The following is a 14069-nucleotide window of genomic DNA, read 5'->3' on the forward strand; positions in this document are numbered from 1 at the left end:
CCCACCTGCGGAAGAGCAAAAGCACAACGTCCGCCATGAGCGTCCACTAATGCATGCGGTACGACCTGCTGAGGGAGTCCGCCAGCTCGTTTCGTACCTCTGGGGGATAGGACGCCTCGAGGTGAATTGCATGGGCTATGAGGTCCCAGAGGAGGAGAGCCTCACGACAGAGTGGCGAGGAATGGGACCCGCCCTGTTTGTTTATATATAACATGGCAGTAGTGTTGTTCATCAGAACTATCATGCTGTAACCACTCAGAGTGGCATGAAAGGTCTGGCAGGTGAGACGAACCGCCCTGAGCTCCTTCACATTGATATGGAGCGACCGCTCTGCTCCGGACCACAACTCCTGCGTCATGAGGACCCCAGGTAAGTCCCGCATCCATGGTCTGACGTGTCTGTCACCAGAGTTAGGTCCAGCTGTGGGGCAGCGAAGGGGATGCCTTTGCAAACCACGGCCTGGGACTGCCACCACCACAGTGAGTCCAGCATGTCCCTTGGGGCTGTCACTACCAAGTCCAGGGAGTCCCTGCCTGGGCGGTACACCTGAGCAAGCCACGCCTGGAGAGTTCTGAGTCTCAGTCTGGCATGCCTGACCATGTGTGTGCATGCTACCATGTGGCCCAGCAGCCGCAGGCAGCACCTGGCCATTGTCATTGGAGACTGGTGCAGGGAGGAGACCGCTTGCTGGATAGCCTGGAATTGGGATAATGGAAGGCTTGCTCTGGCCTGCACTGCGTCCAGGACCTCCCCTATGAATTCCACTCTCTGCGTGGGTACGAGTGTGGACTTGGGGACGTTGACCAGGAGCCCCAGCTTGCGGAACAACCTCAGGGTCACCTCCACATGGCCCCGCACTTCTGCCTCGGATCGACCCACCAGGAGCCAGTCGTCGAGGTACGGGTACACCCGGATTCTCTGCCTCCGTAAGAAGGCTGCCACTACCTCCATGCACTTTGTGAACACCCATGGGGCCGCAGCTAGACTGAATGGGAGAACCGCAAACTGGTAATGTTCTTGGCCCACGGTGAATCGTAGGAACCACTGATGTGCTGGGTGGGTGGCGATATGAAAGTACGCATCCTTCATGTCGAGGGCAGCGTACCAGTCCCTCGGATCCAGGGAAGGGATGATGGTGCCCAGAGAGACCATGCGGAACCGGGCCTTGACCAGGAACTTGTTGAGCCCACGCAGGTCTAGGATGGGGCGAAGGCTCCCTTTGGCCTTGGGGATGAGGAAGTACCGGGAGTAGAACCCCTTCCCCCTTAGGCTGTGCGGCACCGCCTCTACCGCCCCCGCCTCTAGCAGTGAGTGGACTTTCTTCTCTAGGGGATGCTCGTGAGAGGGGTCCCTGAAGAGGGAAGGGGAGTGAGGGGGGGAGGGAGGAGAACTGCAGCGAGTACCCGTTCCGCACCATGTGTAAGACCCAACGGTCTGACGTAATGTTGGACCACACACGGGAGAAACGGGACAGGCGGTTCAGGAAACAAAGGGACGGATCCAGTGATTGGTCTGGTACGCTGTCCTCGAGTGCACCTTCAAAAGCCTGACTTAGTGCCTGGCTGGGGTTTTTGTGCTGGCCCTGGTTCTGGCCCGGCACGTTATTGTTATTATTGTTTCACCGTCGCCTCTTATCCCTGCCTCACCTATGGTAAGGCTCATGCCTATGGTGAGGCTGGTACTGGCGTTGAGGGGGAGGCTGCAGCGTAAAGGGCTTCCTCTGGGTCGCCGGGGTGTGCATACCCAGCTACTTGAGCATAGCTCGCAAGTCCTTGAGGCTGTGCAGCCTCGTGTCTCTCTGGTCCGAGAAGAGCCCGGACCCTTCGAAGGGGAGGTCCTGGAAGGTATTCTGGACCTCGGGTGGCAGGCCTGACTCCTGGAGCCACGCCTCATGACCACCCCTGACGCGACTGTTCTAGCCGCTGCGTCTGCCGAATCCAGGGAGGCCTGGAGAGAGGTCTTGGCTACTGCCTTGCCCTCGTCCACCAGGAACTCCTGTTGGGAACCTTGCGGAAGGTTGTCCTTAAACTTCCCCACTGCTGCCCAGGAGTTGAAATTATGCCTGTTGAGGATGGCCTGCTGGTTCACAATCCTCAACTGAAGGCCCCCAGATGAATACCCCTTTCTGCCAAAAAGGTCCAGGCGTTTTGACTCCTTAGCCTTAGGGGCCGGGGCCGGCTGTCCATGGCGCTCCCTTTCATTTACTGCTGAGACCACTAGGGAGCATGGACTCGGGTGGCAGAACAGGAACTCATAACCCTTAGATGGGGCAAAGTATTTACGCTCCACTCCTTTAGCCGTTGGAGCACTGGAGGCCGGGGTCTACCATATGGTCTTATAGTTGGACTGAATGGTCTTAATGAGCAGGAGCACTATTCTGGATGGACCTTCGGGGCTCAAAATGTCCACCATGGGGTCCTCCTGCTCAACTGTCTCCTTGGCCTGCAACCCCAAGTTCTGGGTGACCTGCACAGCAACTCCTGGTGGGCTCTATGGTCTATCGGTGGAGGGCTGGACACCATTGTACCCACCACCGCCTCATCCAGGGATGACGAGGAGGTTACCTGCTGCTCGACCCCCTCTGGCTGGTCCTCCTGCTCCCCTTCTCCCATAAGAGGGGTCTCCGGCTCGGGCCAGGGCGGGAGTCCATGGGAGTCCGCTCTCTCTGTTTTATCCTGGGGGGATGCTGGAGGCCTGGATGCTGTAGCCTCCGGCACCGTCTGGTGATGCGGGGACCGGGACTGCTGCACTGAGTAACTTGCCCTGGATGGGGCCCCTTGGCACTCCTGATAGGCCCAGGGGTTCCAGAAGGGCCAATGGCCCAGTGGCCCCCATTGGGGTTGCCAGCCCACCTGAGGGTCCCTGCTGTCCGGGGCCTGGTGCGGGTAGCTATAGCGGCCGGAGTCGGCACCGGACTGCGGCGATGCCAATTGCGAAGGCCACGGCGGTGCCAACGATCTGTGCTGGTGGGAGAACGAGCGGCTCCTGGCTGAGCGGGAGCGGTACCGGTATCCCCGGGACCGGGATCTGGACCGGGACTGGGACCGGTGCTGGCGTTCCCTGGACTGGGACCGTCTGCAGGAGTCCTCTGACGAGGGCCGTCTCAACTCCTCCCGGTGCCGGTCTCTGGGTGGTGCCAGAGAGCGGTGTACCCTTTCCGGTGCTTCCTCACGCCGACCCACTCCCGGTGACGCGACTTCCTTCTGGGCAGTTGGTAACTGTGAGTCCGCGGAGTCGGACCTCGACCGGGACCAACTCCAGGAGTGGTGCCGAGACGGTGTCCTCGAGTGGCACACCATTGCCGGCTTACCCCTCAATGGCACCCATGGCGTGAGTGCCGGAGGGTTCTCCCTATGCGGGAGGGGGCTCGCCCCCGACAGCTCAATGAGGTCCTTTTCAGCCTCAAAGGTGCCAGACGTGGAGGGCTGATCCGTTATGCCCTCGAGCCCATCGTCCGCACTGCGCTCACTTAGGTCTGGGCTCAGTGGGGCTTGTGCTGCCAGGACCTCCGGTGTTGGCGCCGGTACCATGGCCTTCTCGCGCTTATCGGTGCTCGGGGCCTTGGGAGGCACTGGCCTCCTGTGCGGGGAATGACTACGCCTTCCTTTTGGTTGCGAGGGGGGCTGCACCGGGGAGGACGAGTGGTGCTGGGGCCTAGCCTGGTGCTCTGGGGCCGACAGTTCACGGTGCTTAGCTGGTGCCGGATCTCCCGACGGCTCCGGGGCACAATGCACCGAAGAAGCCTGAGCCGGCGTTGGGCGCTCCGGACCCGGTGGCTGCAATGCAGCCTCCATTAACAGCTGCTTTAAATTAAAATCTCTTTCTTTCCTTGTTCTTGGCTTAAATGCCTTGCAAATCTTACACCGCTCAGTTTGATGTTTGTCCCCCAGGCAACGTAGACACAAGTTGTGGGCGTCACTAACTGGCATAGGTTTGCGGCACGTGGCGCAAGCCTTGAAGTCGTGGGCCTGTGGCATGCCTCGTGGCCCGGGGCGGGTGCTGGAAGCCTGCAAGCACCTAATCACTTAAGTGTCCACAATACAGGTATGTTAACTAACTGATAACAGCTACTCTGAAAAGGCTAAGGGACTGCTCTTCTATGAGAGAGAGAGAGAGGTTGTTCCAACGCCGCCACGGACAGGAAGAAGGAACTGGAGGGGGTCGGGCCGGCAGGGGTATATATGCACGGCACAGTGGCGCCACTCAGGGGGCCCCGACGGGAGCCACTAAGGGAAAAAGTTTCCGATGCTCGTGCACACGGCGCGCGCTCACCTAAAGTGGAATGGACGTGAACAAGCACTCAAAGAAGAATTTCATGATTTCATAACTAGAGTTGGGTGAATAGCGCAAAAATAATGCGTGAATATTTGTTTCAATTCAAAACTGAAATTCAGCGTATCCATATTTGCTATTATAGCTGGCTGAATAATGGGAAAAAACAAATATTTTATTTTTTTAAAATTGCAAAATCTTATTGAACAAACTATTCAATTAATATGTTCACAATTTATGTGCCCATCTCCATGTGTAATCAAGATGGGTTAATTTTGCATACTTGGAGAAACAGGAAATAACACTCCCATTAAGCATGGTATTTGAGCGTGTGCATTTCTGTAAACATGTGAGTAGTCCTCTCAAGTCAATAAGACCACCCACATGTAGTGGTACCAGTAATATTGCTGAAGTACCTTTTGGAACTGAGGCCTATATGATTTGTTACACAAGAGTATTCTGTAGGAAAATCTTTGTTTCATTACTATTTCAAAGGATAGCATGAAAGCGCTGTGCTTAAACTAACCAAATAACTTTTAATTAAAGGACTTTCAGAAGAAATGTGAACACACTTTGCTCTGCCCAGAGTATTAAAAGTTCACATGGTGAATGCGCTTCTCACTATATACAAATTGTCCGTTCAACTGAAATGATGGATAGTTTTTGTGTTTTTGAGTTTCTTATATAGCAGGAGTCAGCAACCTGCAGCACGCGGCCCATCAGGGTAATCTGCTGGCGGGCTGCGAGACATTTTGTTTACGTTGACCATCCGCAGGCGCGGCCCCCTGTAGCTCCCACTGGCCGGGAATGGTGAACTGCGGCCACTGGGAGCTGCGAGGGGCTGTGCTTGTGGACAGTCAATGCAAACAAAATGTCTCGCAGCCCGCCAGCAGATTACCCGGATGGGCCGCATGCTGAAGGTTGCCGACCCCTGTTATATAGGTTGCGTTGCTGTAAAATATCATTGTGATATCAGTAGCATGCAGATCATTGTCAGGGGCTGTAAGTCAGTTTCTATTCTGTGGTAAAGGAGATCTGCAATGTTTTTAATTCAATACATCTTTATTTTTACTTTGTTTAATAGGTACAAGGTTACTGCCATGTGATCACCAATCTCTTGCTCACAATCCCAGCATGCTCAGGGCATGTGGTATCTGTAACACCTAATTTTGTTATTGGGGGGAATAGTGGAGACCTGTCAATGGAGAATAATATAAAGCTATATTTTTCAGTACTAAGTGGTTCACTATTACTTTTCACATATGCTTACACTCTTCACTGTTTCTGATATCACCCGCCCAGCCCATGTTAGAATGTACAAAAACAAATTAACAATTAAAGGACATTAACTACTTACAAGAACAGAGAAAGAAGTGAGAATATTAAAACTGAGGTGAAATAACAGTGACATTTATTTGCACATTCAGCTGCCCTTTGTAAGGTCAGGTGGTTACTGTTTGAAAACACTACAGTTCATCTTTAATATTTACCTTCACCTTGAATTATTTAGATTTGCATTGATTTTCACCTTGTATATTAACCTTCACAGTACAATTCACCTATAATACTAGGTTATTCAAGTTTTCAGCCAAAAGAGCTTGAGCCTAAGTTTCCTGCTAAAAGTTAATGGGAAGATCCTCACTTAGTGTAATATGGTGTAGCTCCACTGACCTCAATGGACTTGGGCTCATTAACACCAGCTTATGATCTAGTCCAATATTTCTACTCCTCTACTTGGTGCGGATAATTTTCACCCATCAGAAGAGCTGATACTTGTCTGCACTTTCTCCTGATTGGTGCCAGATGCTTTATGGCACTCCAGTTTGGATCAATTGGTACTGTAAAATATAGGATTTGTTGGCTATGGGAAAAGGTATTTGCAGGAAACAGGATAAAAATGACCAGTATTTTGCACCTTGGTTACCTTTTTCTTCACCATGCTCACGTGGATACCCAGGCATACTCTAGCTTCTCATTCTTTGTACCCTGCCAACCCACTATGTTATTTGAAGCTTATTCTGTTTTCCCTTATTGTTGTAATGCATGCACCAAATTTAGGCAAACGTATACCAACTCATATACATGTATATTGTACCAGTTCGGCGGGGAGCCTTTCTGCGTTCAAAACAACAAGGGACCAAATTTGTAAACATCAGGAACTGTTTGCTAATGATTCACAGACATAAAAAGTGACTTGCACCAAATAGATTTTAAAAATATTATGCTCAGAAAAATAGATGCATTTAAAAAAAATTACACAGCAGATCCTCAACTTCTGTAAAATGGCATAGCTTAACCAAAGTCAAGGGAGCAATGACAATTTAGATTAGCTGGGGATCTGGCCCTATGTTAGACAACTTAAGTTAAATGTAACCTTTTACAAAGCTCTTAAATACTTTAGACTATTTCCTGATATTTCTGAAATTTTGACAAATTGTACAATTTGCAGTGTTTCCTCACACTATATATTTAAAGCAATGAAGAACATATATTGTCTTATACTCTGGTATTTACCTTTTGGTCAATATACTTGTTTTCTTCAATTGCAGATCTTTTGGAGTGGTCACATGAGGAAGAAGATGCCGAAGGGAGTCTTCGCAATAAGCAGCTTGTATCCTGCTGCTGACGATCAATAAACTGCTTCATAAAACTTTCCCTTGCAAATAAGAAAAAGATATCACATTTTGTTGCTAAAAATCCAGAAAGAGTTAATCCATATTTTCTGTAATATGTCACAATTGGTTACTGCTAAGATAGAACAGCAGCAAGATGGAAATTGATGGGGTACTGGATAGTACGTAGAAATAACAAAGATGACTAGATTTAGATGTAATTATTAAAAACAACAATTGAATTTGGTGCTTTCATTCAGTTTCAAACAAAAGTGTTTGTTCTCTTTAATAACACAGTCTTTTATTTGATTTTTAAAATGTAACAATTAATTTTAATTTTAGTTATTGACATCAGATAAAGCAGTTTAAAGCTTTTTCTGAGTTTATAATACAAATTGCTCACTAAAAGCAAACCAAAGACTGATATAATCCAAAGGATGCATACTTTCGGCAAGAAAATCAATTTTTCAAGAGTTCAAACAGCATCTGTTCATATAACAGCCTTGAATGCCAATTTTAAGGTACTTTGACAATTTTATACTTCACATATGCCATGTTTTGATTTTTAAATTATTTTTGTTTACAAGAAATACACATTTATTTTTCCACATTCTAAGTTCTATAGTTATATACTGAGTGTAACCAACTCTTCTCTGGAGTGATAGTTCTACACAGTACAACGAATTCATTTTAAAGATTTTATTCTTCTGTCCATAGCTTGATTTTTTTTCCGATGGCTAGCAGCAACACTAGGTCTCAATTACCTACCCACATATACATTTGGAAAAACACAGGGAAAAAAAATCATACAAAGCCAACAAAGATCACGGATACACTGTTTAAAAAAGAAGCAAAAACTCAATACGTACGTAATCGGGGTTTTGGAAATACAATAAAATATGTCTGATCTTTACCTTAAAATTTAACAGTGTTTTATTTTAATCCCTCAGAGGCAGATATTTTGGCCTGTACCACACCTTTTGCACAGTTCAGATGACACAAAAGATTTGAAGACAGCCCCAACTGGCCTACCTGTGGTCTCCCCAGCACAGGAGAATCCCCAGTGATAATAGAGCTGGCACAGCCATCTCCTACACCGTGCTCCCTACAGCTATTGGTGTAGGGGGAACTTGGGTGGAGAAGGGCGTAGAGGGGGCTGGGAATGGAGTGTGCTATGCTCCAGCTATCCTCATCTGGCAAAAGGAACAGTTGCAGTTGGGAACAGTTGCAGATGGTGCATAGTTATAGCAGTCCCCAGGCTGCTTTCAAAGATTCAGTGAACTACAACTGGCTCCCCAATGCCTACCTGTCCCCTCTCATAAGCTAGGTACAACAGAAACTCTTACCTCTGAGTTTTTTGGGTCATTTTTTGAAGGAAAGTTATCCCCAGTGCAAATCCAGTCCAGTCAGGTAATGGTCAAAAGTTGTTACCCTCTGACAGCTGTTCAGTGTTCTATGCGAGGTGATTTGGTGGACTCAGATGACCAGATAATTAAAAAACCCACACTGGAATTGATTTTTAGAACTTTTGCTCGGGGTCTTAGAAAAGAAGCTAAAAAAACAAATGAGGCTGAAGAGAAACTACTTTCTCATCTGCAGAAATGCTCTTTCCAATATACTCTACCTGCGTGCAGATAAATGATTTCCAGGACTATTATTCATTCCTTTCATGAGCACTAAAGCCATGTAAAAAAGAGAGGAGGTGATATTTTTTGGGAAGTAAAAATGAGAGACAAATGAAAAGTCACCCACTCTCACCTCTAAATACAATGTTTTGATTCTGATTTCTAAAATTATCTGCTTAATTTTTGGGAGAAAAACTGTTATATGTCCCTGGCACTACTGTGTGTGCTGGTAATTAACAAGTCTCCAGCACATAAAGAAAGGATGTATTTTATACCTTATTTTTGGAACTGTAAAATCTGAAGGAAGCTTGGAGATTTTCACCATTTGTGGCCTGTTAGGAAATTTTTCAAATATACGTAGACGCAGTGGAAGCTTTTCCTTAGTATCAGCATTGGCTTCACTTTGCTTTAGCTTAAAAAAGAAAAAAGAAAAAAAAAAGGGAAATTTTACTCTAAGTGTAAGTTTTATTTTTCAGAATTCAAAGAATAATAACAGCAATCAGTTGAAGAGACAGAAGATGGCAGCAAAGAACTACAGAGGGTAGTTTTGTTGCTCAGAGTTCATTAATTTACTTGTGTTAGAGGCACTGACAGATATCAAACCATACCAGTCCATTATCTAAAAGCCATAAGATGAGAGGCATTTCTAACCATTTCAGTTTTAAATCATGAGGCATATTAGCTTTGTATTATGTATGTTTACTTCTGTATTTTCTTCACAGTTCCCTAACGCTTTAAAAAAGAAAACAAATATTCATGTTTTGTCTTATGTGACTCAGCTTTTTGTGCATGTTGACAGCTTTGGGATATTCAGATAGAGCATAATGTAGATAAACAAACTGAGGATTAAAATCTTTAGAAAAACCTCAGATTATGATTGCAATAGGAAAATCACTTACGGATGGATCTACTAAATATTGCTATACTTATATCTAATGGTATCTGAAAAAGTAGATGGAGATATAACTATTGCATTCTGATTATCATGTAGGATCACCTAACCATTTTATGGCAACAAAATGCCAAGTCAGAAAGGGCCACTACATGGACCAAAGCTTTTATGGTGAAACACTTTTTTTAATTGAAGAACTTAACATTAAAAATATCAATTTCTGTCTAATTGAACATAGCACACTAAGGTTTGGAAATCTAATAGCACACGTCTAACTGTGGTCTTTCATACAATAGGGTGTGTTTACACAACATTTTGCACAGATCGGGAGCAAGCCTTGCAGCCCCGAGGTAACAAATTCCAGTTAGCAGGGCTTGTGCTAACGCTCTAAAAATAGCTGTAGAGACAGCACTTTGAAGTTGCAGTTTGGGTTGAGGCACTGAAGCCCACCCCACTTCTTGTTGAGCCAGGCTGGGAGGTTCACTCCTGCTGGCTCCAGAATGCTGTGTAGACATACCCTAAGGATCAACTCTCCTTTGTCCATTATAGCATGGGCATCGAATCTTGATTTTTTAAGAGAATTGTGAAATGAGTGTATGGCAAGAATGCTGTATATTTCATATATTTAGATTTTAGTAAAGGTTTTAGTATAGTACAGTTTCTGGTGGAAGACTTTTCTGAATATTAATTCAAATTAGCATAGATGTGAACTGTCATGTGGACTAAAAACTGAAGAACAATAAATATGGGGTAATGATAAATGGTAGTACACCAAGTTGGGGAAGAAGGAGTCTAGTGGGGCACTGCAGAGATCAACTCTATGTCCATTCTTATTTAATATCTTCATTAATGATCCTCAAAAGGGAGAAATCATGCTATTAATTAAATTAATTGGATATTAAATTGGGAGGAGTTGAAAATACCAGTGAGGACAGGGAAATTAAAAAAAAAAAGAGATATTAGAAACATGGACAGACAATAACAAATGGAGATTCAATTTTAAAAATGCAAGTTAATAATCCAAGGGGAAAATATGTTGCAACATATTCATTGAGAGAAGACACTGGGGAGGCACTAATGCTGACAGAAATCTAGAGTAGCAGTAAGAATGGACTGTATGCTGTGGAAAGGTTTCTCAAGAGCAATGCCTCATCACTTGGTACTTAGAATAAACAAGACCCTGGAAATGCCAGTGTAGTGGAGGGAAAAATCCTTCACTCTCAGGGAAATGGACTGGATGATCTAAGAGGGCTTTTCTAGAGCTAGAATAGCTTTTTTTTTAACCCAGTGGAAATTCTCATTGGCATAAGTTTTCCGGTTCTTGTCACTCAGTCTTTTCAATCTCTACCTTCTACATTAATGACAAGTAAATGTAGATATATGCAGACTGTAACACGGAGAGAAAATGTCCCTCACAGGAAATGATTGCTATTCACGGGAGCCCACAGCTTTGCATTTTATATCTAAATACAAAAACAGGGAGTTTGTGATAGATTAAAATGGTATCTGATGTTCCAGTGCAGCAGACAACCATACTATAAAAGAGCTAAGCAACGTTACATAAATATACACTTTTTGAAAAGCAGAATGATTAAAAACATGCTTTAAAAATAATCTGAACTCAAAGCTATTCTACAGAATATCTCAGCATCAGTCATGCTGAGATAATATTATATATTAGGAAGCTGAACGCATTTAGCTTCACTTAGTGCCTCTCAACAAGTCTAGGGTGTAATATTTGCTCTGCATGACACACATCCTGTTCTGTGTCATTGCTTAAATCCTTCACATTTCAGCTCCTGTTTTTTTCAGTTTACGACAAAGACATATATCTTTTTAAAGATACAGGATTTGTAGAAATATGGCAACTATTGTTTACAACGAGGACTGCCAAGCGATTAAAAAATTAATTGTGATTAATCGGACTGTTAAACAATAATAGAATACCATTTCTTTAAATATTTTTGGATTTTTCTACATTTTAAATTATATTGATTTCAATTACAACACAGAATACAAAGTGTACAGTGCTCACTTTATATTTATTTTTATTACAAGTATTTGCACTGTAAAAAAAACAAAAGAAATAGTATTTTTCAATTCACCTCATACAAGTACTGTAGTGCAATCTCTTTATCATGAAAGTTCACCTTAAAATGTAGAGTTATGTACAAAAAAAATCTGCATTCAAAAATAAAACAATGTAAAACTTAGCGCCTGCAAGTCCACTCAGTCCTACTTCTTTTTCAGCCAATTGCTCAGACAACAAGTTTGTATACATTTGCAGGAGATAATGCTGCCCGCCTTCTTGTTTACAATATCACCTGAAAGTGGGAACCGGCGTTCGCATGGCACTGTTGTAGCCGGCGTCGCAAGATATTTACGTGCCAGATGCACTGAAGATTCATATGTCCCTTCATGCTTCAACCACCATTCCAGACAGGTTCTGCTTGATAACAATCCAAAGCAGTGTGGACTGATGCATGTTCATTTTTATTATCTGAGTCAGATGTCATCAGCAGAAGGTTGATTTTCTTTTTTAATGGGTTCAGGTTCTGTAGTTTCTGCATCTGAATGTTGCTCTTCTAAGACTTCTGATGACATGTTCCACATGTTGTCCCACTCAGATTTTGGAAGGCACTTCAGATTCTTAAACCTTGGGTCGAGTGCTGTAGCTATTTTTAGAAATCTCACATTGGTAGCTTCTTTATATCTTGTCAAATCTGCAGTGAAAGTGTTCTTAAAATGAACAATATGTGCTAAGTCATCATCCAAGACTGCTATAACATGAAATATATGGCAGAATTCAGGTAAGACAGAGCAGGAGACATACAATTCTCCCCCAAGGAGTTCAGTCACAAATTTAATTAACATTATTTATTTATTATGGGCTCTAGGTGGCACAGAAGGGCAGCTTTCCTAGTGCTGATTCTCCCTTTCTCCCTGTTGGGGATGGGGGTCAGGGGCACAATGGGAGGGCCCTCACCCCCACCTTGGCCACAGATGAATAGAACTTCCTGTCCCAGAAAGCAAATTTTACATGAGACAGCATGAGGAGATGGAACAAGAGATAGTCCCTTTTTCATTTACCTCTACAGTATCAATCAGAGTGTTTTAAACAGACATCTAATTAGTATTTGCACCCTGAAATTTTCAGTTTCCCCTTAAGAAAGACATTTTTTTCTTTTAAGCTGTTTTTATATTTCTTTACAGACAATATACTGACAAAATGTGATTCTGCCTTAGTACACATCTGTCATAACCTGGAATGATTTCAGTAACAGCAAGTAAACTTTGAAGAACATTGAAAATAAACTCTTGAATAAAGTAATGCTTAGTTTAACTCCATGGACTTCGGTGAGTTACAACAGGAATAAATTTGATATATTATGTTGATTAATAACCAGTCATTTTTAAAATTATTACATTATTATTAGCATTTAACATTAGATCCTCCCTCTCCCACAATACATAAAATGCTTTAAATAGAAACATAGTCATCTGGAAATCTCAAGTTAATCTTATTTTCAAATTTCGTTTGAACAAACTCTCTGAAAATAAGGACTCCAATTTGACTGCTGTTAATTTAAATTCATCAAAATATAGCTGTTGTTTCAATGAAAATCTTTTATCCTTTCTTAAATGTATTGGTGTGCATTTCAGCTACAAAATTTCCAACATTACACACCTTGTATAATGGCAGAGCTACTGAACCAGAAAAAAATAAATGTTTAACTGTGCTCACACTGAAATGCTCTTTCCAATAAGTTATTTACATTTTAAATGCAGCAAAAAGCATTCACAGAAAAGTAAATATGTATTCAACAATAAATTAGGCTACTAGATTTTAATTCTTATACTCTCTGTAAAACAGCATGCCAGATGGATACTATCATCACTATACTCCATTGGGAAAAACAGATTTATCAAGAGACCTTCATTGTGTTTTATTAGGAAGACTTTTTTATTTTTGGCCTACCAGGGTGGCCAAGATCTGCTCTCCAGTGTTCTCTGCTCCAAAGCATCATAGGAAAAAAAGAGTTGCACAGGGAACATGAGGTTGCATCTATTTTGGCTTATACTGAGGAAATAGCTGCTTTGGACTTCCTATGCAGGTGTCCTGAGGCTAGAGAATACGCTGGGGGCTGAGGATTCCTCCATTTGTATTCACTGTGTTTTAGTCATTCGTAAGGGTACGATTCTGACATGCAGGTCACAGATTCCATGACTTTCTGGGACCTCCGTGACTCAGGGTTGCCAACTTTCTAATTGCACAAAACCGAATACCCTAGCCCCGCCCCTTCCCCTAGGCCCCGCCACCTTCCCCGAAGCCCTGCCCTGGGCTCACTACACTCCCCTTCCCTTGGTGGCTCACTCTCCCACACCCTCACTCACTTTCACAGGGCTGCGACAGGGGGTTGGGTTGCGGGAGGTGGTGAGGGCTCCAGGGTGAGGTCAGAAATTTGGTGTTCAGGGTGTGGGAGAGGGGCTCTGGGTTAGGGCGGGGAGTTGGAGAGCAGGAGGAGGTGAGGGCTCTGGCTGGGGGTGTGAGCTCTGGGGTGGGACTGGGAATGAGGGGTTTCAGGTGCAGGAGGGGACTCCAGGCTGGAGGGTGGGGCAGAGGGATTAGGAGTGCGGGAGAGGCCTGCAAGTGGGCTCTGGGGTGGG

The 14069-nt window shown here is 44.4% G+C and overlaps 1 protein-coding gene across 4 annotated transcripts in view; it reads right to left on the reverse strand.

Moving 5' to 3' along the window:
- Nucleotides 1-14069, reverse strand: part of NALCN (sodium leak channel, non-selective) — a 350272-nt gene that overhangs the window by 76517 nt on the left and 259686 nt on the right. For all 4 annotated transcript variants that reach the window (XM_074963156.1, XM_074963170.1, XM_074963152.1 and 1 more), the window contains 2 exons: nt 8785-8921; nt 6787-6928 (listed from right to left, as the gene is read on the reverse strand). In XM_074963156.1, coding sequence (XP_074819257.1) covers nt 6787-6928; nt 8785-8921 — 279 coding nt within the window. The remainder of the gene's footprint in view (nt 1-6786; nt 6929-8784; nt 8922-14069) is intronic.

This window comes from Natator depressus, chromosome 1, assembly GCF_965152275.1.
Source record: "Natator depressus isolate rNatDep1 chromosome 1, rNatDep2.hap1, whole genome shotgun sequence".
In the NCBI taxonomy this organism is placed as follows: Eukaryota; Metazoa; Chordata; order Testudines; family Cheloniidae; genus Natator; species Natator depressus.